The sequence below is a fragment of the Chenopodium quinoa genome, unplaced genomic scaffold, assembly GCF_001683475.1.
Source record: "Chenopodium quinoa cultivar QQ74 unplaced genomic scaffold, ASM168347v1, whole genome shotgun sequence".
Lineage (NCBI taxonomy): Eukaryota > Viridiplantae > Streptophyta > Magnoliopsida > Caryophyllales > Amaranthaceae > Chenopodium > Chenopodium quinoa.
Genome location: NW_018745281.1, coordinates 3800671 through 3824609, shown reverse-complemented (window position 1 = coordinate 3824609; position 23939 = coordinate 3800671). Strand labels below are relative to the sequence as shown.

Here is a 23939-nt window from a genome sequence, read left to right as displayed (position 1 = left end):
AGGAGAGAGAAAAGAGAAAGAAAATCAGAGAAAAGGGGAGGCGAGAAAAAGAGAAGAAGAAGAAAGAGGCGAGTAGAGGAGAGAGAAAGAGAAGAAGTAGAAGAAAGTGGCGGAAAGAGGGTCAAGTTAAAAGAGTTTAGGGTTTGCTTTTTTTTTTTTTTTTAAAAATGTATTCCGACGAAAATAAAATCTTTCGGAAATTTTGATTTACGACGGAATATTCCATCGGAAAGTACTTATTTTTCAATGGATTTATATTCTGTCGGAAATTTCCGACGGATTTCCGACGTAATATTTGAATTCGTTGGAAATTTCCAACGGATTATAATTCCGTCGGAAATTTCGGTTTTTCCGACGGAAATACGTGTTCGTCGGAACGTTTCCGTCGGAAATCGACTATTTTCTAGTAGTGCATTAGGCTTGAATTGTGGATGCAACATGGGCTCTCTTCATACCCTGCGCTTAATATCTATCTATACTATTTATTAAAAGACGTTCCTTTCAAAGGAACGGTGCCACGTGGCACTCTTCAAATTATATGCGCCATGTCATAATGACACATCACTATCCAAAGTATATGCGCCACGTAAGCTTGTCACTTTATTTAACAAATTAAATTATGCTTTGAGTTAGATTTAAACCTATAACATCCAACACACAAAGGTGATACATTTACCATCTTAACCAGTTTTTATTAATGTTTTACATTTCACATAATATTATATTTATATATTCCTTTCATTTATTAAGTAAACTAGAGGTTACATAATTTATTTATTTTTCATAAAATTAGAAAATAAATACATATGAGGTTAAAAAAAAAAAAAAAGGAGACACCTTAGGCAACGTCCGAACCAGACGCTAGCTATACAAATAGTTGAACATAATTATCAAATTAAAGAAGTACAAACTAGCAACCCATAAGAAGTACAAACTAATAGATGAAGGGTTGTAGTTTGGGCATTTGGTGGTGTTGGGCCGGTTTAGGTGCATCGGGTATAGGGAGGGGGAATGGATGCGCTAGCGGCTGCGTTGGGTGAGGGTGGAGAAGAAGGTGGCGGTGGTGGGGCCGGGGTGCTTGTGTAGTTTTAGGAATTTTATTTTTATTAATTTTTTTTATTTTTTTTAAACCAATAAAATGGTGACACGTGTCACTGTGGACCCCTCTTAACAATTTTTTTGGACGAAAACCGTTAAGTGGTGATAAAATCCAATTTTTAAAATTTTTTTCTGGTGTTAAAATAATTTTTTTTTTGGAGGTGTTAAAAACCATTTTCAATCTTTTTTTTGGGTGTTCAAATACAAAATTTTCTTTGATTAAACATATTTTGTTTTTTCAGGTGGCATGGTTTAAATATTTGGGTGTAAAACTGGGTAAGATCGCTTGAATCATTAACAATTTCCTTGATATTTACTTATTCTCTTTTAACATAACTAGCTATGACGCATGCGCTTGTCAGTTGCCACCCCAGTAGTACAAGTTTGCTCGCATCAATAACATAATACTAAAAATGACACCGAAAATAACACATGTCACTTCCTGATGTCGTTTTTTCCCTTCAAAAATTCATTTCCAAAAATAATATTATTCTAACTTTATTTTTCCTTTTATATCTTTTTAATTGATAACTTATTAAAGTCAATAAAATTATAAATATTTAATTTATATATTATACTAGCAATTAGAGATTCTTATTACTAATATTAATATTATTTGCTTAAAATGATTTTTTTCGGATCTATACATTAAAATGGATTTAATTTATAGTATGAAATAATAAAAACATCTTTACATTATATTGCATCAAATTGACTTTAACATAGAAATCTATAACTATAACTATATATTATATTATTGTGTAAAAAAAAAAAAAAAACTATGTATCATATTAAAGGTGAAACCAAGAATGACATGTGTCATCTCCTTTATTTTTAAAAAATTTCCCACCAAAATAATTTTTATTTTTTGCCTAAGCTTCTTAGAGAATATTTAATACTATGCAATTATATTTTCTTACTATTTGGTAATTATATTCCATTTATACACATTCAACAAAAAAATTATTCTTGTACTTAATACTTATATATGCAATAATATCATCCTACATATAACTTTGTGACGTAATTTGTAATCGTTTATATTAGTCGTGCATGTAATACTCCCACGATATTCTGCAGTATGATTAATTTTAATTTTAATTTTTATTTTTGTAATTACAAATTTTCATCTTATTTTGCATGCAATTAGATAATTTTAATAATTATTATAGTGTTAGACTAATAATAAATAATTAAAATTGCCACACATGACACGAGACCTAATATAGTACAGTATAAACTTGTACTTGTATTTTCTCCGCATGAAGCCTCGTTGCATGAGAAAAAAAAAAAGAATGAATTCTTATTACTAGTTTATACGACGTGGACATTAGATACGTGGCATAATCTTCCTCGAATGGTTTCATTTTTATCCCCTTTCGTATTTACGCAGCACCGCTCCTCTTCTTCCTTCTCATCCATTGAAGCGCACTCCGAATTCTCCATTGAAGCGGCTTTTGAGCTTTCTCTCCAGCATTGAAACAGCTTATGAGGTAAGATTTTAATTTGCAAAGGCAAGAATATCAAATTCACAATCTAGGGTTTGATTTCACCCTATTGTTAAATTCAGTTGTGATCACAGTAAAATTCTGGGTTCATCTAATTCTAAGGTGGATTATTGAACTATTGGTATAAAATTATTGAAGTTATGAAATCTTATAAGGAGCAATTTTGTTGGTAGAATTTTGGTTTGTGCAATATATACGTTGAGAAGAATAAATTGTGATGTAATTTAATAATTGAGTCAAATTGGTTGCTCATGTGTTGCAGGCTTTTATCTATAATCCTATAATGGAACCTTTCTCCCTCCTGCCCTGCATCAGGGACAGGTCTGAGTTTCATACTTTCCCAGAATTCCAATTTCATGCTCACTCGCTCTAATTTTATCAATATTATTATTTTTTTCTCGCATCCCAGATTTATATTTCAATTCAAAATTATATCAGATTCGAGCCCATGCCTGAGCTAGAATGGAATGAAATTCAATTCTGTTTGATTTGTTTCTGCATTTGTCTCGCATAACTCTTAAGTATTTTTTATGAGTTTTCCGGACCCAATCACATTTATAATTAATGATAATGATTCTGTATCCACAATTTGCTACCTAAACATTTCTTTCATTTTTTTTTTTTTTTTTTTTTTTTTTTTTTTTTTTTTTTATGTTTTGTGATTAGTTTGATTTTTGTATCACAGCTCAGAAGTCTGAAATCAGCTCATTTTTGTCGTCTCAACCTTAAAATAGCATAGGTTGATATGGCATGCCAAGTTATTGTTCACTCATGGACCTTTTCTAGATTAGTGGGTGCCTTTCTTGATTTGGCTATTGCCTACTTCCTCCTCTGTTGCTCTGCTATTGCCTTTTTCCTATCTAAATTTCTCGCCCTCTTAGGGCTAACTCTACCTTGCCCTTGCAATGGCCTCTTTGGCTACCCTACTCGTGCTCCCTGCTTCCAGCGCTTCTTAGTTGATTGCCCCGCGGAAACCATTTCCTCTCTTCACTTTTCTGTCAAATCCAAATTCCCATTTGATTCCATTCTGTCCAGGAATGATCACTCCCAACTTAATTTGAAGCTACTCAGGGAAGGTTACTCAGATGATGGTGTGCTGCATCTAGAAGGTGAAGCGTCCTACAGTTCTTTCTCTGATCCTTGGAGGTCACACCACATCCTTTCCGGTACTGACTCCCTTTCTAAATTTCACATTAAGGGCAAGACTGTTACAACTCAAAGGTCAAGGTGTGGCATTAGGCGACGTCGCAGAGCTAGTATTGATTATGGAAAGTTTACTTCTGCCTCATCTTATGATCACTTAAAGTCAGACTCCCGTGCCATTCGCCAGTCTCCTTCAGACTCCAGTAAGATAGAGAATGTAGAGAACCCAACCACTGTGAACTTTTGTGGTAATCTCTTCCTCCTCCTCCTCCTCCTCCTATCAAAGTTTCCAATTAAAGATCGACTGATTGTTCTATTTGTTATATACTGCCTGCTTCATGGCTTAAGGTGCTAGCAACGCTCTTTTGAGTATATGTTTTCTACATTATGCTAATTATGTACTTTTGATAACTGGTACTGCCTTTGATGGCTCTAAAATTTTCTTGTACTATATTATCAGATGCTAAAATATCCTTTTTCTTTGGGTCTCAGGTCCGACACAACCAGATTCTGAATCCAATGATGCAGCTGATGAGAGTAAACCCGTGTATGACTATGCAACATTATTTGAGAACCTCAAAAACAATGCAGGGGCTAATGGTGAAGATGAGAATGTTGTCAGATTTCTGGAATCAGCTCTTGAGGAAGAACATGCAGCTCGAGCCGAATTATTCTCTGAGCTAGAGCAAGAGAGACTTGCTGCTGCCTCTGCAGCAGATGAAGCTATGGCCATGATTTCACGATTACAGGAGGAGAAAGCATCCATTGAAATAGAGGCTCGACAGTATCAAAGGATATTAGAAGAAAAATCAGTTTATGATGCTGAAGAAATGGATATACTTAAAGAGATCATTGTCAGGAGAGAGAGGGAAAAACATTTTTTAGAGAAGGAAGTTGAAGCCTATAGGAAGGTGTTTCAAGTAAATAATGGATGGGATAGTCAGTCAAACGATACAGAGCGACAAAACGAGGTCTCTGCTCTTGATCCTTCTGTAGACCCTGTGCTGATTCTACAGCAACTCGGTCAGTCAATTAATAATCGAGAAAATGTGGAAAATATAAATTACTATCCTGATTATTCCTCTGTAAATGGTCAGAAGAAAACTTCTACTGTATCTGAGGGTAAAGAATCATCAGTTCATCCAGTGGACAAAAATGAGCTGAAAAGTCTTGAATGTTCAAGTGTTATTCCTGTTTCGACTGACGACGAAACTAATCAAGATATTCAGGAAAAAGGGATGGTATCCATGGATGCAATTTCAAGATCTCAGGAGGGTAATAGTAACATTTATTTGCTGCAGAAAACAATATGTGGTGCTGGTGATGGAAAACAAATGCCACTGCAAGTTGTAGAGCCTCGTGTCCATGATGTCCACATCATTGATTCAAAACACAGTATTAACAAAGCTACCGATGGGAAGGAAGGTGACCCACTGCTCATACACAATAATGCTTCTGATGCTGTGAGACAATATGATTTAGAAATTAGCAGAAGCTCTTCAGACATTTTTGATCGGTTCCCAACAGTGTGCAGCTCACCCGATAGAAGTTTTGTCTCTGAATCACGCTGCAATTCTATATCAGCAGTTGATCACGAGAGGCTCAAAATAGATGATGAGATATGTTGGCTGCGAGCTAGACTGAGGACTGTTCAGGAGGAGAAAGAGAAGCTTAAGGGCTCTTTTGAACACCAGGAGAGAGAAAAAACTGAACTAAAAGTTCTGGAGGATATAGCTGTCCAGCTCCGAGAGATTCGTCATTTAACGGCACCTGAGAAGGCTGCTCGTCAAGCTTCCCTGCCACCTCTATCTTCTAAGGTATGCTCCTGGTAATCATGTCACCCTGTGCAAGTGCACAATTGTTATTCAAATTAAGTGTTATTATTTGTTGACTATTATTGATTGATGTTATATGCTGTTTGTTGAATCTGGATAGGCTGTAAAGGTTTGTTTGGAAATTGGTAAATTATGTAAGATGACTACTCCTGTTTCATGTCTAAAGTGTTCTGTTTTGTTTATGGTAAAATGAACCAGCAACATTCTACAGAATCTGACAAGTCCATTAACGGAATAGGCAAGAGGTCAAATAAATACTAATCCATGTACCTTTCAGTTATGAGGTGATCTCCTGAATTGCAAGTCCCATGTATTTTCATATCAGAAACATGATCACTGGAGCACTCAAATGAGCAATATATGGCCTCTCTTCAATCCAAACATCTTTCCAAAATTGATTGAACTTGCTTGCCATTTTCTGTCTTGAACCTCACAAAAGGAGTTACCAGATATGCCATTTGTGAAATAGATTTCCAGGGTCAATTGCGAGTGTTTTTTTAACAGTACCTTAAACATTCCACACGCCACACAATCCATAGCTACCCTAGGTAAGAAGTGGCAATTGGGGTTTGTCACTTTGGCTAAGACTCATTTGGGTAGATCTTGGGTTCAGTTCGGGCAATTTTTGGTTCTATTGCCAGCATGTATATTTTAATAAAAATAATCACTATTAGATACACATTGATTATTGGATTGGTTTGGGTAGGGGCGGATTTGTTGAGATTGGGTCAGATGATTTTTGGTAGAGTTTGAGTTTTGGGTTGGGTATTTTGGCCTTTTGGGTTAGGCTATTGAGTACATGTCTGTTTTTCCAGGGCTGTTCCAGATGACCTTGTACCACAGAATCCAATATTCATGAGGAAAGCTTCTTCTCCATTTAAGTTTCACTTTCATCTTTACCTCCATATTGAGATGTTTGAGCTGGGTTTTGATTTCGGCTCAAAACTGTGGTAGGGTTTATTCCTTTACAATTCCACTTTCCAGTTTCCACCATCTATAATTTTAGTCAGGATTCAATAGTTGCTCTCGCTGTCCCTTTTTGATTGTCTCATTTTTCTCTTTGGGGTGTCCCTTTGAAATTGCCCCATACCATATATAGTTAGCCTTTCCTTTCTAAGGGTCCCCACTTCCAAACTAACCCATTTGCATTATTACCGAAGCCTTAATTAAGTGAATTTTTCTCTATGGGGCTATCAAAAAAGGACGGATCTGAATTGTAGCTGACTCCCCAGCCATGGTTTATGCCTGCTGTTTCTACATTCTTAAACTTTCTCCTTGGACTCTTCTCTTCTCCCTCAGATTTCTTTGTAGTCTCACTGAAACTCGTGCAGTCTTTGCTGTTACCATTACCCGAGAAGGGTGAGCAAGTGTCATCATCCAGTTTCTGTAAAACCTCGGAACAATCTCTCACCACATGCCCTATTTCACATCAATTTTATGGAAAGGAAAAGGAAGTAAGGAGCAGCCCCCCATCATTTTTCTCCTAGGCAGATGACGATCAGAATGTTGCTTCTGCGAAGGATACAAATTCAATCAACGCCCCGTCTTTTCAGATATGAAGTTTCACAATGCTTCCAGCATTTAAATCAATTTTCAAAATACAAGAAGTAATTTCTTCTTCTGGTTTGCTCTGTGATATTACAAATTACCCCTCAATATAGCCAGGGTTCTTTTGAATCCACTATGAACTTTTTTCACTTTCACAGTTATAAAAGAGATAAGAAAGGAATAAATGCGTAATATGTATTGTGTATATACGTTGACAAATAAATAATTATTCAGAAAATCAAATAAATATCTGATCTTACCGAGGTAGCTGTTTTGTGGGGCAGGGAAGGAAAAATTGTGATACTGTATATCATTGCACAAAAAAAAAGAGAATTTTTTGGAACAAAGGCAATGGACTTATGGGGAAAGCGTAAAAAAAAAAAAGAGAATAGTGTTTTTCAAATGAATCTCACAAAAGCAATATTGATAATTTGTTGTGCAAAGGTGTATTTCGTTATTGGGTTAGTGCAAAGTTGGTGCTTTTATCAGTTAGGAATGACATTTAAAAATGAAAATCAACTTTGTCCCAAAAGCTGTAAAATTTTACTCCCTCCATATTTAATTACTTGCTCCATTTCTCCATGCGCAGAGTTTTAGGAGAAATAGTAGAAAATAATAAAATATGAAAGAAGTGGGGTTGGTGGAAAAATAAAGTATGATAGTTGGGTGGAGAGAGAATATGAAAATATTAAAGTATGATAGTTTGGGGTCCACTAAGAAAGAAGAAATTAGTAAAATATTATGAAAGATTTACAAAAAAGGAAATGGAGCAATTAATAAATACGATTGCAAAAAGAAAGTAGAGCAAGTAATAAAATACGGATGGAGTACAAAACAACATCTATATGGTCTAGCATACGGGATTCATGTCAATATGCCTTTTGGAAATCTGAAAAACATTTGCCATTGCTAATGATTTGATTATATGAATGACAAGGATCGAGGCCTTAATCCCAAAGATGAGGTTGGCTACATGAAGCAAGATTCTTTCTTCTGTATATTTATATTTGTATTCACCCGCCATGATCCTCTCTTTCAATTACCTTGTTTCCAATATTACATGCTCGTGCAAACCCAACTTGTTAATATCCTTCTTAACTCCTTCCATTGTCATCTTTGTTCTTCCCCTACTTCCTCAGATCCCTTTGATTCGAATTCCCAACCCTCTACTCTTCTTACTGATTGTAATTATCTTGCATTATATAGTCCTGTGTGATGATGCCTTATGCTTGCCCCTTGGTGCTCGTTTAATATTGTAGATACATGTTTGTCCATAATGTACTGTGAAAAAAATAGGTGCAGGTTGATTGGGCATGATTTTGTCTTCTAAGTTCTAATTAGCCTTAAGTAGGTTTTTTTTTTTTTTTTTTTTTTTTTTTGGGTTTTTTGGGAATTTGGTCAGCTATCACATTTGTAAATCCCTTAAGTTTTAACTACCCTAATACCTAAGACATGGAACTTACCTTGCAAATACAACGTAGAATAGTGAATGCAGAAATTCAGAGGCAAATGTATGTACTATGTTACATGGACTTGGCATTTTACCCCTTTGTACCCGTGTCGACACGACACGACCCGGACTCGGGTACAAAATCCGGTTCAGACCCACTGTGCACTCGAACACGACAGTGAAGAAAAGAGAAAGAGGAGAGAGAGCGAGGGGGTAGCCATGATTTCAAAACTCGAATTTCTGCCATGGAAACAAAGAGAAAAGAAAAGAGGTAGAGGAGAGAGAATGAGGTTGGTAAAAGTAAAAGGAGTATGGGGAAAATGTCTCAATGGGTGGGTTGGTAAAGCTACAGGCCTACAACCTACAACTGTCTTTCTTCTATTTTTTTTATTAAAAAATGGCATATGTTATTTAAACTTTACAGTATAATGGGACTGACTAGGACTTGACTTTTTTTTTAATCTTTCATAAATTAATTTTTTTTGGTTCTTTATTTTTTTTGTTTTATGAAAATGGAGAAGTGGTCAGTTTGATTTCTCAATGTATATGAAAGTTAAAAAAATAGCTTAACTTTTTTTTTTTTTTTTTTTTAATTTGAATGAATTAACTATATTTTTGTTATATTTCCTACACAAAAAAAAATAATATTATGAATCATGTTTCTCATACCTGTACCCGCGTCCAAAATCCGTACAGAGTCCCCGTGTCCCAATCTTTTGGAAATGCCGTACCGGACACTCGGATCCGTACCCATACCCAACTCTCCTAAATGAGTCCATGTAACGTAGTGTATGTAAGAAGATGTAAATGCCCTCCCCTTAAGATAACATTGTATTGAGTTTTTATTTAATTATACTAAACTAATCACAAGATCTTGCCACCAATAATATATTCTAGCTAGGCTTTACCTTCATAAATTTAAGGCAAAATTGGCCAGAGTAGCACGAATTTTCGTTTGGGTGCCCTCAGCAGCCCGAACTTTAAGTGGAGCAATAAACAGCATGAACTTTAGGGGTTGGGTGCGGTAAATGACATAAATAATTTCCGATGTTGGAGATTCCACCGGATTCCGGTTATTTTTTTTATAATAAAATTAACCCTCCCAAATCTCCTTCACGTGACTTCTATAGTCACTAAACTTGATAATTGGTTCTACTCTAATATGAAATAGGCGATGGTAATTAGTAATTACCATCCACAGAAGAAGTAAACGAAAACTATATTCCTTAAGACTAAGTTGAAGGTTGAAGACAAATACATTTAACCATTGTTTCCTATACTTAGTAAGTTTTCTTTACTTGTTTGATCTAGAATATTAATTATAGGATACAAACAAGAAAGAAGACATACTAGGGTTTTGAATAATTACTTTTGATTGATTTATGGGAAAATTTTGGGTTTGACTTTGGACAAATTCCAATCACAAAGATTATCAATGTATAATAGTCACATGCGTGAAGGGAAATGGAGGTTTATTTTAGGAAATTTTGTATTTTACCATTCACAAATAATTCACTTTTTGAAATTATCATCCATAAAAAAATTTATTTTAAAATAACACTTATAAAAGAGAAAAAAAAAAAAGATTTCATCGCCATTTAACACTTTCTGTTAAGAAAACTGTTAAATCTAACGTTTTAAAAACATTTCTTCGATTTTCGTGCCAAAAATGTGTTTTTAGATATTTTGGGTTCATTTTTGTCCAATGGGTCCGATTTGATGTCAAAATTTTTAAAAAAATTATTAAAAATGCCTCATTTTGCGTGTCACGCAAACCAAGGTATTTTTAATGTGCAAAAAGAGACATTTTCAATCATTTTTAGTAAATATTGACCTCAAATGGACCCATTGAGTAAAAAATGACTAGCAAAACCTCTAATGAGCATGTGATTTGGCACAAAAGTTGAAGATTTTTTTAAAACGTTAGATTTAACGGTTTTCTTAACTGTTAGTATTAAATGGTGGGGAAATCTACTTTTTTTGTATTTTTTGGTGGTATTTTAAAAATAAATTTTTTTATGGGTGGTAATTTCAAAAAGTGGATAATTTGTATGTGGTAGAATACAAATTTTCCTATATTTTATTAAAAAACTATAAGTAGTCGAAATCCGGTGAAATCTCCAGCATCAGAAATTATTTGTCATTTACTGCACCCAACCCCCAAAGTTTGTGCTGTTTATTGCTCCACTTAAAGTTCGTGCTATTGGGTACACTCTATTGTAGCCAATTTTGCCTAAAGTTAAGGTTGAATTGACCAATTAAAACTAGGAATCTAAGATGTTTATCTTATCACTAAATCAAATAATTCTAGGGTTTTAAACATATCAAAACTTTTTATCTAGTATTAATTTATCCAATAAATTAGAAAGTCTATACAAAAATCAAGCTATAATTTTTTCATCCCGTAGAATTTTTGTTGGAATATGGCTCGAGAATCAATCGAGATTTGGCAAATAAGCTAATGGATGAACTACTTGTGTTAAGCAAAGAAGAATTTTATGGGTCAACTTCAACTGGGCATATTTCTTAAACTACTTTGAATTTTGAGATTATTAAGTTGGAGGTGAAAGCTTGTTTCAAGAGTTTCCAATGATAGGTCATAAGCTTAATTCCAATGAGAACCGAGGAAGTTGTAGCTGTTTCACTATGAGTTATCTACGCTGACCCAAACTAGGGTTGCACGTCTGTGCCAAATATGTCGGGGTAGACGACTAGTAGCTACTAGATTGATTTATCTAGGCTAGCATGTTCGTGCTAACTTGATACTCTGACCGATATAAATACCGTTTGGAGTTATTTTGTTATTCATCCACACATTAAGAGTTAGGTTTCTTGTCCATGAAACCTTTGTGTTTTAGAGTGGACATCAGTGAGAGAACACTCTTATAAACACTAATTGAAATCAATACAACTATTCTCCTTGCTTTGGGTGGGTTTTATTGCTTTCAAGTAATTGCTTGATGGCTATTCACACCTTCCAATTTCTTATCTCTTTTACTATCAAATTTCTTAATTGTTCTTTGCTGATTACTTTAATTATCAACCATTTGCTCTAAAAAATTGGTCTCAGGGCATTAGATCTTTGGGTAGAATTAGGGCTTGTTCTTGGTTGATTGAACATTGAAGATATTTTGGCCATGAGAGGTTCTGAAATTGAGAAATTTTATAAGTCAGTCAAGTTTGGATTATGGAAGTTGAATGCCGTTTGGCTTAGATGAGGCAATGCTTGGGATTAAGAAGAAGCCCTTGGCTATGTCGAAGGAGTTCAACAAACAAGAAAGCTCTCTGCTTAATTCAATTGAGTGTTTCTAATGAGGTGTCGAGGGAGGTAGCGAAGGAAACAACGACGTTTGGGTTATGGTTGAAGCTTGAGTCGCGCTGCATGACAAAATCGTTGGCCAATCGACTTTTGTTGAAGAGCAAACTATATGACCTCAAACTTACCATTCAGACGTTTTGCCTAGGGAAGGGGAAAAAAGATAAAGGTAAGAGTGTTGCTAGTACATCTTACCATGTCGATTCGGCGACAGTGGCTCATAGTAATAGTGATGATTCAATTTTTCATGCGGTTGAGTCTAATTCAAGGTCTAATGACAAATGGATACTTGATTCGGGGTTGTCTTATCATATCACTCCCAATCGACATTGGTTCTCTTCTAATGATAGTGTTCAAGGTGGAGTGGTACTAATAGGCAATAGTGCGGCTTGTAAGGTTTGTGGGGGATTGGGACGGTTAGGGTCAAGATGTTTGATGGAATAGTTTGCACTCTATTAAATGTGCATCATCTCATTGGGCACTTTGTATAGCAATGGTTGCCGGTGTACTCTTGAAAAGGGTGCACTTAAGGTTGCTTTTAGGATTTAAGTTGTGATGAAAGGCAAAAAGTGGCGCACTTTATGGGTTAATCGGGTCGACGGTTGAGGGTTCGGCATCGGTGGTGTCTTCGTCAATGTCTGAGTTCGATAATACAAAGTTGTGGCATATGAGGCTTTGTCGGAATTGTCCAAGAGGGGTTTATTGTGTACTCATGCTATGAGCTCTAAGGAATTTTGTGACCATTGTGCGTTTGGGAAATAAAGAAGGGTTAGCTTCAAGGCCGCCACACATAGAACCAAGGGTACACTTGATTATATTCACTCGGATTTGTGGAATCCTTCTAAAAAGCCATCCTTGGGTGATCACCGTTATTTGCTTACCATTATTGATGATTATTCACAGAAGTCGTGGGTTTTTTTTCTTGAAAAGTAAAGATCAAGTCTCTGAGGAGTTCCAAGATTGAAAAACCTTGATTGAGAAGCAAATCGGAAGGCAAATAATGAGGTTGCAAACGAATAACGGGTTTGAGTTTGTGGAGAAAGAATTCACCAAATTTTGCTAGAAACTAGAAACTTAGCATTGCTCGTCATCGCACTTGTGCTGGTTGACCACAACAAAATGGAGTGGCGGAAAGGATGAATAAGACTTTGCATGAAAAGGCTCGGTGTATGTTTTTCCAAGCGAGGCTAAGCAGGCCAAAGCATTTAAAATGGCGGCTTATGTGGCAAACCAGCCACCTCACACCGCTCTTGGGTAGACGGTGGAGGAGTTGTGGTCAAGTTTAACGGGAGATTATTCCGAGTGTCTTTGGTTGTCTGGTTATGCCTATGTGAATGACGGGAAGTTGGAGCCTAGAGCAAAGAAGTGTATCTTCTTAAGATATGCAGATGGTTCAAAAGCTATATACTTTGGGACCCTAGCACATCAAGAATCGTCACTAGCCGAGATGTTACCTTCAATGAGTCCGTATTTTTCTTCAAAAGGGTGATACTTCTTCTTTTGAGCTTATCGGGAAGGACGTGAAGAAAATTGACAATATTGACACTCATGAAAAGGTTGATGAAGTTCTTGATGATGATGGTGGTGGTGTAGAGACACCACAAAGAGGCGGAGATATTCCTTATATTTCCTCCACCAGGAAGGCCACCACTTCTAGGAAGGAACAACCTTCCCATTAAGTGCGAAAATCAAGTTTTGCACAAGGACGGGCTAAGAGGCCTATAAAGCCTCCAGTCTAGTCTGGTTCGGTTTTGAAGAGATGACAGCCTATGCTTTGAATGTTGTTAGTGATGTGGTCGATCTTGAACCTTCTTCATATACCAAAGCAATGGAGTGTGCTGACTCCAAGGTGGCAATTGGCCATGGAAGAAGAGATGGAGTCTCTTCACAAAAATCAAATATGGGAGCTTGTAGATAAACCGCGGGGCAAGAAAATTATTGAATGCAAATGGGTCTAAAAGTTTCATTTCTCACCGGTGGTAAGGCACAATTCTTTTCGTTCACTATTTGCTCTTGTTGCCATGCATGGTTCGGAATTGGAGTAATTAGATGTGAAAACCGCTTTCTTACATGAAGAGCTTGAGGAGGAAATTTACATGCGACAACCGAATGGTTTTGTTGTTGAGGGCAAGGGGGAGCATGTATGCGTGTTAAAGAAGTCTTTGTATGGTTTAAAGCAATCACCTCGTCAATGGTCCAAATGGTGTGACCAATGTGTGTTGGGGCATGGTTTCTCCCGAAGTGACTATGATAATTGTGTATACTTGAAGAAGGCGAGTGATGGCTCTTTGTTGTATCTTTTGCTATATGTTAATGACATGCTTTTTGCGACAAGATATGTTTGAGAAGGCGGAATTTAAAATGAAGGATTTGGGGCTAACAAAGAAAATTCTCGGCATGGAGATCATAAGAAATTGTGAGACACGAAGGTTGTACTTATCCCAAGAAAAGTACACTGAAAGGTCTTGGAAAGATTTCATATGATGGATGCTAAACTTGTTTCCGTTCCTTTGGTTGTTATTAGCTATGTTGTTTTTTTACACCCTTGTAAAGGGTGGTTACACCTCTTGAAGGTGGTTACATCTTTGTTAAAGATGGTGTTGGCATCCCTTGTGTTCGGATGGTTGTTATGGTTAACTTAACTTGATCGATTATCTTGTCAAGGTGGAGAATTGATGGAATATTACTCGAGAATCATTTGAGGTTTGGCAAATAAGCTAAAGGATGAACTACTTTTGTTAAGCAAGGAAGAATTGAATGGGTCAACTTCAACCAGGCATATCTCTCAAACTACTTTAAATTTTGAGATGATTTAAGTTGGAAGTGAAAGCTTGTTTCAAGAGTTTCCAACGATAGGTCATAAGCTTAATATTCCGATGGAAATGAGGAAGTTATAGCTGTTTTACCATGAGCTGTTTGTGCTGACCCAAACAGGGGTTGACGTCCGTGCAGCTAGAGGTCCAGATGACCCAGTAGCTACTAGATTGATTTATCTAGGCTAGCACGTCCGTGCTAACTTGATACTCTAACTCGATATGTCGGGGGTATAAACATCCATTTGGGTTATTTTGTTATTCATCCACAAATTGAGAGAAACACATTGAGAGCTAGGGTTCTTGTTCTTGAAACCTTTGTGTTTTAGAGTGGAAATTAGTGAGAGATTACTCTTGCAAACACTAATTGGAATCAATACAACTATTCTCCTTGCTTTGGGTAATTGGGTGGGTTTTATAGTCTTCAAGTATCTGCTTGAAGAATTTTCCACCTTCTAACTTTAATTATGAACCATTTGTTCTAACAGTTTCTAATGCCACTAATTTGGTGCTGCAACTGTTTTCTGTATAATGCTTTCTCACGCTTTCGAGCTTCATGAAAGTCACACTAAGACCTTTGCCACATGATAAATTTCAAGACTAGGCTCTGACTGCCTTAAATCTGCAGGACTGGGTCCAAAAATAACCCAACGCCTATTGTAATCTTGTTCCATAAACTTCCTTTCAGCCCAAAAATTTGTTTGTTTGAATTTTGGAATGCACACCAAAACCAGTTTTGACCCAAACTGTCTTGATTGGGTCCTTATAAGTTCCATTTGATGTGTATGATCACAATTCACAAATGCCTTGTTGAGGATTTTTTGATTTTTCATCAGAACTCTTTTTTGATTATGTGTCGCTGTTAAATTCTTTGAGATAGTTTTGTGTATTTGGCTATCATGGTTTTGAAGTTTCCCTTCATGTAGCTTATGCTGCACAACCTGTAAAGTTTTAAAGTGGGATTCCTTACAACTATATTTGCCATGTGTTTTCTTCTCAAGAGCTGGAGTATTGTGATGAAAATGTCCATGGCTCAATTCTTTGGCAAATTGTGGCTGATGGTTCTTTCGCGAGCTGATCTTTCTTTATTACTGCAGAAAACTGTCATATTGATTACTCATGTGTTGACTGTTTACAGGTCACGTCTAAGAAAAGACGCTCTCGGGGTGTTTCTGTAGGAGTTGGTCAGAGTCAATCAAGTTAGGGGACTCAGACTTCAGATTTGCCCTTTGCGTGGGGCTAGCTGTTATCCAAATACTTTCAGTTGTGCATCAGGCTTCAGGTGTGAAAATTTGCTTCTGCTGTTATGAACTCTGTATGACATGAAATGGTTTCAAGAAGAAGGAAAGCACTTGACTAGCCCTAGGGTTTCACTGAAGTTACTTTTGAGAAATAATCTAGATTAATCTTTGTCATTCCCATGTCCAGGGCCATGGATAACTCCGAATAAAACACTGAGGGTTTGCAAGCTTCCCACTTTAAATGTTTTTAGTATAATTTACTTGACACTCGAATCTGTACGTGTATAGTATTTCACTTATGTGTATATATTTTCAGTAGAAATCCCCAAATATCTGGTTTTTTTTCCTTAACTTCCTTTTGCTTCTTTGGTAATGGAAGAAGTATGTGCTGTTTTTAGACATTTAAGCCCTGAATTTTTAGGATTCCCACTCTTTGGTGTCTGGAATTTTCCTGCAAATGATACAAGCAACTCGGTGCTAGCTCTCCCTCTTGGTTATTAAGCAGAGTGTTTATATTACTACTAGTCCATATATTGTAATAGGTTTTAAGTTTCAGTATTCATATACTTTTATCATATTTGTTTATTTACTTGTATACTCCCTCCGTTTTTAAATATTTGCTCCACTTTTCCTTTTCGGCCGTTATAATTACTTGTTCCATTTCCTAATTTAAAAAGTTTTTATAATATTTAATTTATTTCTCTTAACTAGTGAATCCAACATAGATAATATTTTATTAATTTCATATTCTCTCTCCTCCAATTCTCTTAACTACTTTTGCTTTTTACAATTTTTTTATTCTTTCACCTACTCCCACTACCTCCATATTTTATTATTTTCTCCAATTTCTCTCAAAATTACGTGCATGGAGAAATGAAGCAAGTATTTAAAAATAGAGGAAGTATAAAACAAGGTTTTCATATTGTAAAATGTTTTATTCAGTGAATCTTTATATAATTTATTTATATACAAATCAATAACTAATTTAGTTACTGATTAAAATTTTGTGACAATATTTTGTGACCATCATGAAAATAAAACTCTTGTTTGGAGACTTGCCATAAGCCAAGTGTGCAATCAGGTGAGGCATATTAAAAATTTTACCCCTTCCATCCCAAATTGATTTTTACTCATAGCACATACTTTTTGATGATAAGTGGTTTATACCTTGTTTATCAATTACTCCCTTTGTCCTACAAAATTTTTTAATTCCTTTTGGCTTTTTGGGCACATAGTTTTAAAACTTGTTTAGATTTATCTTCTTGATAAACAAATGTTGTTTACTAAGCAGTAAAGTTGTAATACTTTTGGTAAAACTGGAAAAAGTTGTTTACAATAGCAATCTTATCCTAAAATACCGTCTACTAATCTACTATAGTCTTAGTGGTGTTACCTATAAACAATGCAAAATTATGTCAATTAAATTAGAACTTTGCCACTTGGTAAACAACGTGTTTTCTCCATAGTTTTGTTAGAGTGTTGGTGGTGTGGGGTTTTGTTACTTTGGCTGAATAGAAGACCCAAATTAGGGAAGAAATGGAAAGTTTTAGTAGAATATGTTTTGAGAGAAGAATTGAGTACTTTTTAGAACCAAACAAGTCATTTCGCTAAATAAAAACTGTATAATGAGTTTATATACTTTGTATCTCATAAGAAAATTTACATTTCTATTCTAAATCTTATACAGAGTAATACTCTCTCCGTTTATTAAGTGTGATACTTTGACATAATACTCTCTATCTTATTTTGTAAGAGATAAAGTGGGGAAGTTGGGGTGTTGAAAAATTTATAAAATAATATAGTGGAGTTATTAAGTTCTTCGTAAGAGATGTGTGAAAGAAAGAAATAATAAAAAAGAGTAATACGGGTTTGGGTGATGATTATGATTTATGAGAAGGGAGAGAAATGATATTAAAATATGTTATTTTTATCAAAAAATAAAAAGGAAGTATGTTATTATCATCCTTTTTTTTTTGATAGAATATGTTATTATCATCCTATCCATAATTAATTCAATAACTGAAATGATTAAAATAAAATAAATTTAGAAATATCTCATGCTCATGTCAAAAAAAAAAAAAAAAAAAAAAAAAAAAATCTGATGCATAACATAAATACAATATAGTAGGTAATATTTATAAAAATGAATGTGTGGTAATGAGTACATGAATCTAGCATATTCTAATCTTAACAAACCAATCTAATAGTACGAGTATTTGGGTTATTATGAAGCGTTGATTAATTCAAACAGAATGTATAGCAAATTACACGGGTGCCCTTGAGCAAACAGAGTCATTATAATTTCAGTGCATATATTTTTTTTCTTTTGACGGAAAGTGTATATTTTAAATTTATATTTTGATATGAAGATATACATAGGTTAGATACTATAAATTTAGGGTTCATGCTAATAAATACGAGTAAATATATACGTAGTATTAAAAAAAAAGGTTTAGTAAAAAAAAAAAAAAAAAAAAAAAGGTTGTCATTTGAATTGAGAATTGTTTGGTTTATACATCTCCTCTTGTTCTACAGATTACAGTTGGTTGGGTAAGTAGTAAGTAGTCGTACTCATTTTTCTTTATTTTATTATTTTAATGTGATTGCTATTTCTGGTTTTCTTTCATCTGGGCATGCTACTGTTGGCATCATTCAATGTATTTGTTTAATAAATGATGTAATAATCAGAACAGAATCTGTTACGGAGTAATAATAATTATTATTATTCGTTTAAATCTATTGTCTTTTTGTTTATATAGCTATACATTTGTACGTATTGACGGTTTGTATTTGATTAATTTGAAGCTTAAATAAAAATTGTGCAAATGATGAAACTGGAGTTATTGGAGTGCAAAGTGAATGCTATGATATATTATGAAAAATGGAGTATTGTTTTGAATCTTATTCAAAACCTAGATAACAAATGATTGTGCGCAGTATATAGATAGTTGATCTGAGGAAGAATGGTTGGTCAAGGAGGAAACCAGTATCCAGCCCCTCTTGCCAAGTATGAGGATGTTGTTTCCAATCGTCAACTTTTTATGACCACTCTCGAGAGCCTTCACGCAGCTATGGCCACTAAATTCATGTAATCCCATCATCATCATCTACTGTACTACTCTTATTGCATTGCTTACAGCCTTATACCCTCAGCTTACCTTATTACAGGATTCCCGTCATTGGCGGCCGTGATCTTGATCTTCACAAGCTTTTTGTCGAGGTTACTTCTCGTGGTGGTATTGAAAAGGTTAACTACTTTACATTCACTGTCAGACTTCCCCCCTGTTATCTAACTTCCTGCTAGCTTCTTCGAATTCATGTTCCATCAGTATGGTCAGTAGCTAAATACATTTGTTGATGTCTGCAGATACTCTCAGAAAAAAGATGGAAAGATGTTACAGCCACTTTCAATTTCCCTTCTACGGCCACAAATGCTTCTTTTGTGCTGCGCAAATACTACTATTCATTGCTTCAACACTATGAGCGAATCTACTACTTCAATGCCTGCGATTATTCTCCTGGTACTGCCCTCACTCTATGCATGCCTGCTTTTGTATGTAGTCTGTAGCTTTTACTGTGCTGATTTTGTTTTTACAGGTGTCCTGCAGAGTCTGAATCCTGCACCTTCTGCAGTCCATGGATTGTCTGAAATGTCTGCAGCACCCACAGCAGCTCAGCCTGCAAATTTACATCAGAACCAGATAAACACTACAGAGTCTATGTCTCAAGGTCTGCTTCATTTCTATGTAGAACGACCATTGTTTGACTTGTGCTTTTCATCACTCATATGGTTCACACAAACAAATGCCTACTTAGTATCTCTGGCTGGGTCTTATCTTTGCCTTGCTAAGAGGAACAGGCTATGTGTCCTTCATTGGTTTTGTCTGTATTTTTTGTAGGGCCTTAGGAAAATGGTCTAGCAAACCATTTTTGTAGTATATGTTAGCAGAAACAAATACTAACGTGCTAGAGGGCTAACTAAATGTTTGATACTTGAATGTTGGAACATCACCAAAAGCAATTAGTTCAAAGGCATAATATAACATAATCTGTACTAGATAATTGAAGATGACAGAAAAGAATATCTTACAAATTAAGCTTTTTCAGGGTATTAGTAAACCATCCATTAAATGTGTGTTTAAAATAACCATCTATATGATACAGTAGTATTGATATATTTACATAAGCTAAGCATGCAAAGAGCTAGTTGTTACAGAAAGAAACTAAATTGCTTTTACAAAGCTCACAACAGATGGGCTATTTTCACATATATGCAATTAACCTTGATGATGAGACGCCACTGGAGATGTTTTGGCAACCATCTGATATTATAGATATTCAAACCTCATTTACTAATACAAATAGGCGTGTGCTTTGTAAAAGAAATATGAAGTTAAGTGTTCACTAGCCAAGAATCCCGTCCTATTGTTAGCAAACTTTAAAGGAGTTCCAACTTTGTTCTGGTATGATGTATTGCAGTATTTTAACATTCATTTTCCTTTCACCAGCAGCACCATCTGGGGGGTATCCTATCATTGGAGTGATAGATGGAAAGTTTGAAAGTGGGTATCTAGTTACTGTCACAATTGGGAAGGATAAATTAAAAGGGGTTCTCTACCAGACTCCACCAGCTAAAGTTAATCAAGCGCCACAAACATCTGGTATCGCAACTGGCAAAACTGACAACACTCCTGCAACATCAGGTGTTCCTCGTAGGAGGAGGAGGAGGAGGAAGAAGTCTGAGATAAGAAAGAGAGATCCTACTCACCCTAAGCCCAATAGAAGTGGTTACAACTTCTTCTTTGCTGAGCAACATGCCAGATTGAAGCCACTTCACCCAGGCAAGGACCGGGAGATTAGTAGGATGATTGGTGAACTCTGGAACAAATTAAAGGACAGTGAAAAGGCTGTAAGAATTGCAAATTTGAATGGTTTTTTTGGTTCTTTAGTATCATGTGAAAGATTGTTTTTAAGTTTTAACCATATTCTTACCAGCTGAATTATTGTGTCTCAGGTGTATCAAGAAAAAGCAATTAAGGACAAAGAGAGATACAGGACAGAAATGGAAGATTATAAAGAGAGACTAAGAACAAATCAGGTGATAAGCGGTGCAATACCAATACAGCAGCGGTTTCCTGATTTGGGTTTGGAGATGGAAGAAGTGGATGTGAAAGATGGGACAGAAAGAGATACCCAAGGATCACCTGAAAAAGAAAGTGATTCTAGCAAGAGTGATACTAATGAAGAAGAAGAGGAGGAAGAATCAGCAGAAGAAGAGGATGAAGATGAAGATGAAGATGAAGGTGATGATGATGACAAGATCATGGAGAAGGAGGATGAGGATTATTCTGATGCAGAAACTTCTCCAGTAGTAGGTGGTACTACTGTTGAATCAGGCAATGCAGGTACTTCTGAAACAGCAGCAGCAGCAGCAACAGCAGGGGATTTTCAAGTAGTTAAGGGAGAGGAGAAAGCAGGTTGTGAAGAAAGTGAAGGGAGCTTGAGTGCTGGTAGTCAATTTCATGGGGAGACAAAGCAAGAATCATCACCTAATGCTGAACAAGAGAATTCCATTATTGCTCCTGCTGTGACATAGTTAAGGCCAACTTCCAGGTTCACCCCTTTGTGCTGATTTTTGTAAATTTTTGATGCTCAAATATTGGGATGCACAAGTATGTGAGACTGATCTTGCTTATTTAGACTATTAAGCATCTCAGGAAGGCAGTTTTGCAGTGAAAGGTTACACAATAGGAACTGATTACACGTCATAGCCTGTAGTCCAGTTTAACATTTTTTCTTTGCTGCTTTGTTTTATGCTTAAATATTGCTACATGCTAATCAGTCAAAAAATCTCTCAGTTTTTTTTTTTTTTTTTTTTTTTTTCCCACAAACTTCTTACAAGCCTATTGTCCTTTGGTTCTACATACAGCACAAAGATTGTATTAACTAATTGAAAACCAAAGTAAAGTTATCGTTAAGAATGATGAATGCTGACATTCATTGAGCTAATTATTCTCTATAACCTTAAAGTTTTACTTGAAGCGGAAAGGGTTGGTTGTGTGAAACAAGTAATATGGAATTATGGATTATGGACTATAGAGTTTCAGGTAAACTACGTAGCTTGTTTAGTAGGACAAGTGAAGATGACAAATTTTATATATATATCCTCTTGGGTATGGGCTTAATGAAGCAGATGGTTTCCTTAACTTTTACCCTACTCCTTTTGGTGGAAAATTTCATCATCAACTCCTAAGACTGATTGTAAAACATTACACCCAAAATTTAAGAATGATCTGCAATTTGATTTGAGTGGCCAACTGTTTGTTGTTCGAAGGATCAATCTCTGTTTTTCTGGGAAAAAAATAGCTTGCTAACATGAGTAAAACCGATAAGGAGCTTTAAACAGAAGCTAGGAAATCAAGGTAAGTTTAGGTCAAGAGAGTTGCGTTCCCACTTTAAATTAGGAGTTGCTTCCAAAGAAGTGCAAAGTTGTTTTGAAATTAGTGCGGTCCCTCCCTGACTCCACAACTTTGTTTTGCTGTAAACCTGAAAGCAATCTAACATTATAAACTCACTCAACTTCACATATATTTGATTGACATTATTACTGTGATTTTGCATTGCATGCATGACATCAGATCAATATCAATTGGTGGGATGGCATTTCTAACTCAATTTCTCTCATCTTCAAAGTCCTTGGTGTCAAGGACAAAGTACAGTAAGGTATCCATGGCTAAGCAAAGGATGCTTAATGAGTTATGCAAATCATCAACAGATGAGAATGTGAGTCATTGCTGCTATGGTCCAGTTGATATTCATGATCCTTTCCGCCTCCAAGCTATCATCATTGGCCCTTCTGATACTCCATTTGATGGCGGTATCTTCTTCCTCACTATCCGTATTCCACATGATTATCCCTTCAAACCTCCCAAAATTAAGTTCCGAACTAAGGTCATAATGTAGTCTTTATTTTTGCAATTCTCTTTTTAGGATAAGTTGCTTTAAAATTTAGCTTCATCATTCATGATCTGTAGAAATTTAGTTAATGTTCGTACTCCTAGCTTGGCTCGTAAGTAACTGCTTGTTATGTATACCTGAGCTTAGTATGTAGCTAGAAGAATCAAGTATGAAGTGGGGTTAATATAAATTGTGTAGGTATTCCACCCGAATGTAGGAAGTGATGGAACAATCCATGTAGACATACTGAGTAATACTTGGACGCCAGCTCTGACAATAGAGAAATTGTTGCTGTCAATATGCTCTTTTCTTCCAGACCCAAATCATAAAAAAGACTCTTGCAGTTCAGTGTGTGATCTCTACTGGAATCACAGGAAGCGTTATAACAAGATTGCCAGGGAATGGACCCACAAATATGCCATGATCTGACTAATGTACTAGCCTTCAATCAATTGATTCTGGTATGGTACTACTAAAATAATACTGGTTTCTGTCAAGAAACAGAGTCTCCAAGCGTAAGTTTCGGGCAATTTTATATGGATTACTAATTGTATTAGAATGCTGAGGACTTCCTATGTATGACAGGTAATACCGGAATATAACTATCTATACGCAACCAGTAACTGCTCTATACTAGTTGAACTTATTGTTAGCACTTAGCAGTTGGGTGCTATACAGTACATATTGTCTAATTTGTTGGTCGAACACATAAGATGTATACATCCTTGCTCTGTCTTAATTAAAAGGAACCAATTAGTATTAAGTGATTGAAGTAAGCTGTATCCAGTTATGTAGTTTTTCCTATGATCAATAGAATTCATACATACGGTATGTGTTTTTTTTTTTTATTTGGTTGACATCCAAATTAAATATAAAAAAATAGAACATTAGGCAAGTTTTCATTCATGAGTTGGCATGAAACATACAAGAATTATAACCAACAAGTACCCATCAGTTGATTGTCAACTTTTTTAAAGTTTGAAGTGATCATGATCTTCTAATTTCATTCACTCAATTGACATTTATAAGA

The 23939-nt window shown here is 35.5% G+C and overlaps 2 protein-coding genes across 6 annotated transcripts; both read left to right on the top strand.

The window, feature by feature from the left end:
* The first annotated feature begins 2428 nt into the window (after positions 1 to 2428).
* Positions 2429 to 16547, top strand: LOC110711786. 4 transcript variants are annotated; one of them, XM_021890212.1, is made up of 5 exons: positions 2429 to 2591; positions 2869 to 2927; positions 3642 to 3997; positions 4242 to 5566; positions 15850 to 16547. In XM_021890212.1, the coding sequence occupies exons 2-5, from the start codon at positions 2890 to 2892 to the stop codon at positions 15913 to 15915; spliced, it is 1785 nt and encodes a 594-aa protein (XP_021745904.1). In that variant the 5' UTR covers positions 2429 to 2591; positions 2869 to 2889; the 3' UTR covers positions 15916 to 16547. The 4 variants fall into 4 exon arrangements, with proteins under 4 accessions (XP_021745904.1, XP_021745901.1, XP_021745902.1 ...); XM_021890209.1 differs by having other exon boundaries at positions 3292 to 3997; XM_021890210.1 differs by lacking the exon at positions 2869 to 2927 and having other exon boundaries at positions 3292 to 3997.
* Positions 16548 to 18101: 1554 nt separating this feature from the next.
* LOC110711752 (high mobility group B protein 15-like) lies at positions 18102 to 22192 on the top strand. Of its 2 annotated transcripts, none has more exons than XM_021890169.1 (7): positions 18102 to 18502; positions 18890 to 19040; positions 19121 to 19199; positions 19320 to 19473; positions 19550 to 19681; positions 20464 to 20861; positions 20967 to 22192. In XM_021890169.1, the coding sequence occupies exons 2-7, from the start codon at positions 18916 to 18918 to the stop codon at positions 21546 to 21548; spliced, it is 1470 nt and encodes a 489-aa protein (XP_021745861.1). In that variant the 5' UTR covers positions 18102 to 18502; positions 18890 to 18915; the 3' UTR covers positions 21549 to 22192. The 2 variants fall into 2 exon arrangements, with proteins under 2 accessions (XP_021745861.1, XP_021745860.1); XM_021890168.1 differs by having other exon boundaries at positions 20461 to 20861.
* Positions 22193 to 23939: the final 1747 nt, after the last annotated feature.

Bases quoted from the DNA above. Each gene is read 5' to 3' on its own strand.
- LOC110711786 (XM_021890210.1), top strand. From the start codon at position 3,352: ATGGCATGCCAAGTTATTGTTCACTCATGGACCTTTTCTAGATTAGTG. The intron at 3,998-4,241 runs GTAATCTCTTCC...TTTGGGTCTCAG, and splicing joins AACCACTGTGAACTTTTGTG to GTCCGACACAACCAGATTCT. The intron at 5,567-15,849 runs GTATGCTCCTGG...GACTGTTTACAG, and splicing joins TGCCACCTCTATCTTCTAAG to GTCACGTCTAAGAAAAGACG.
- LOC110711752 (XM_021890168.1), top strand. From the start codon at position 18,916: ATGGTTGGTCAAGGAGGAAACCAGTATCCAGCCCCTCTTGCCAAGTAT. The intron at 19,200-19,319 runs GTTAACTACTTT...TGATGTCTGCAG, and splicing joins CTCGTGGTGGTATTGAAAAG to ATACTCTCAGAAAAAAGATG. The intron at 19,682-20,460 runs GTCTGCTTCATT...TCCTTTCACCAG, and splicing joins TACAGAGTCTATGTCTCAAG to CAGCACCATCTGGGGGGTAT.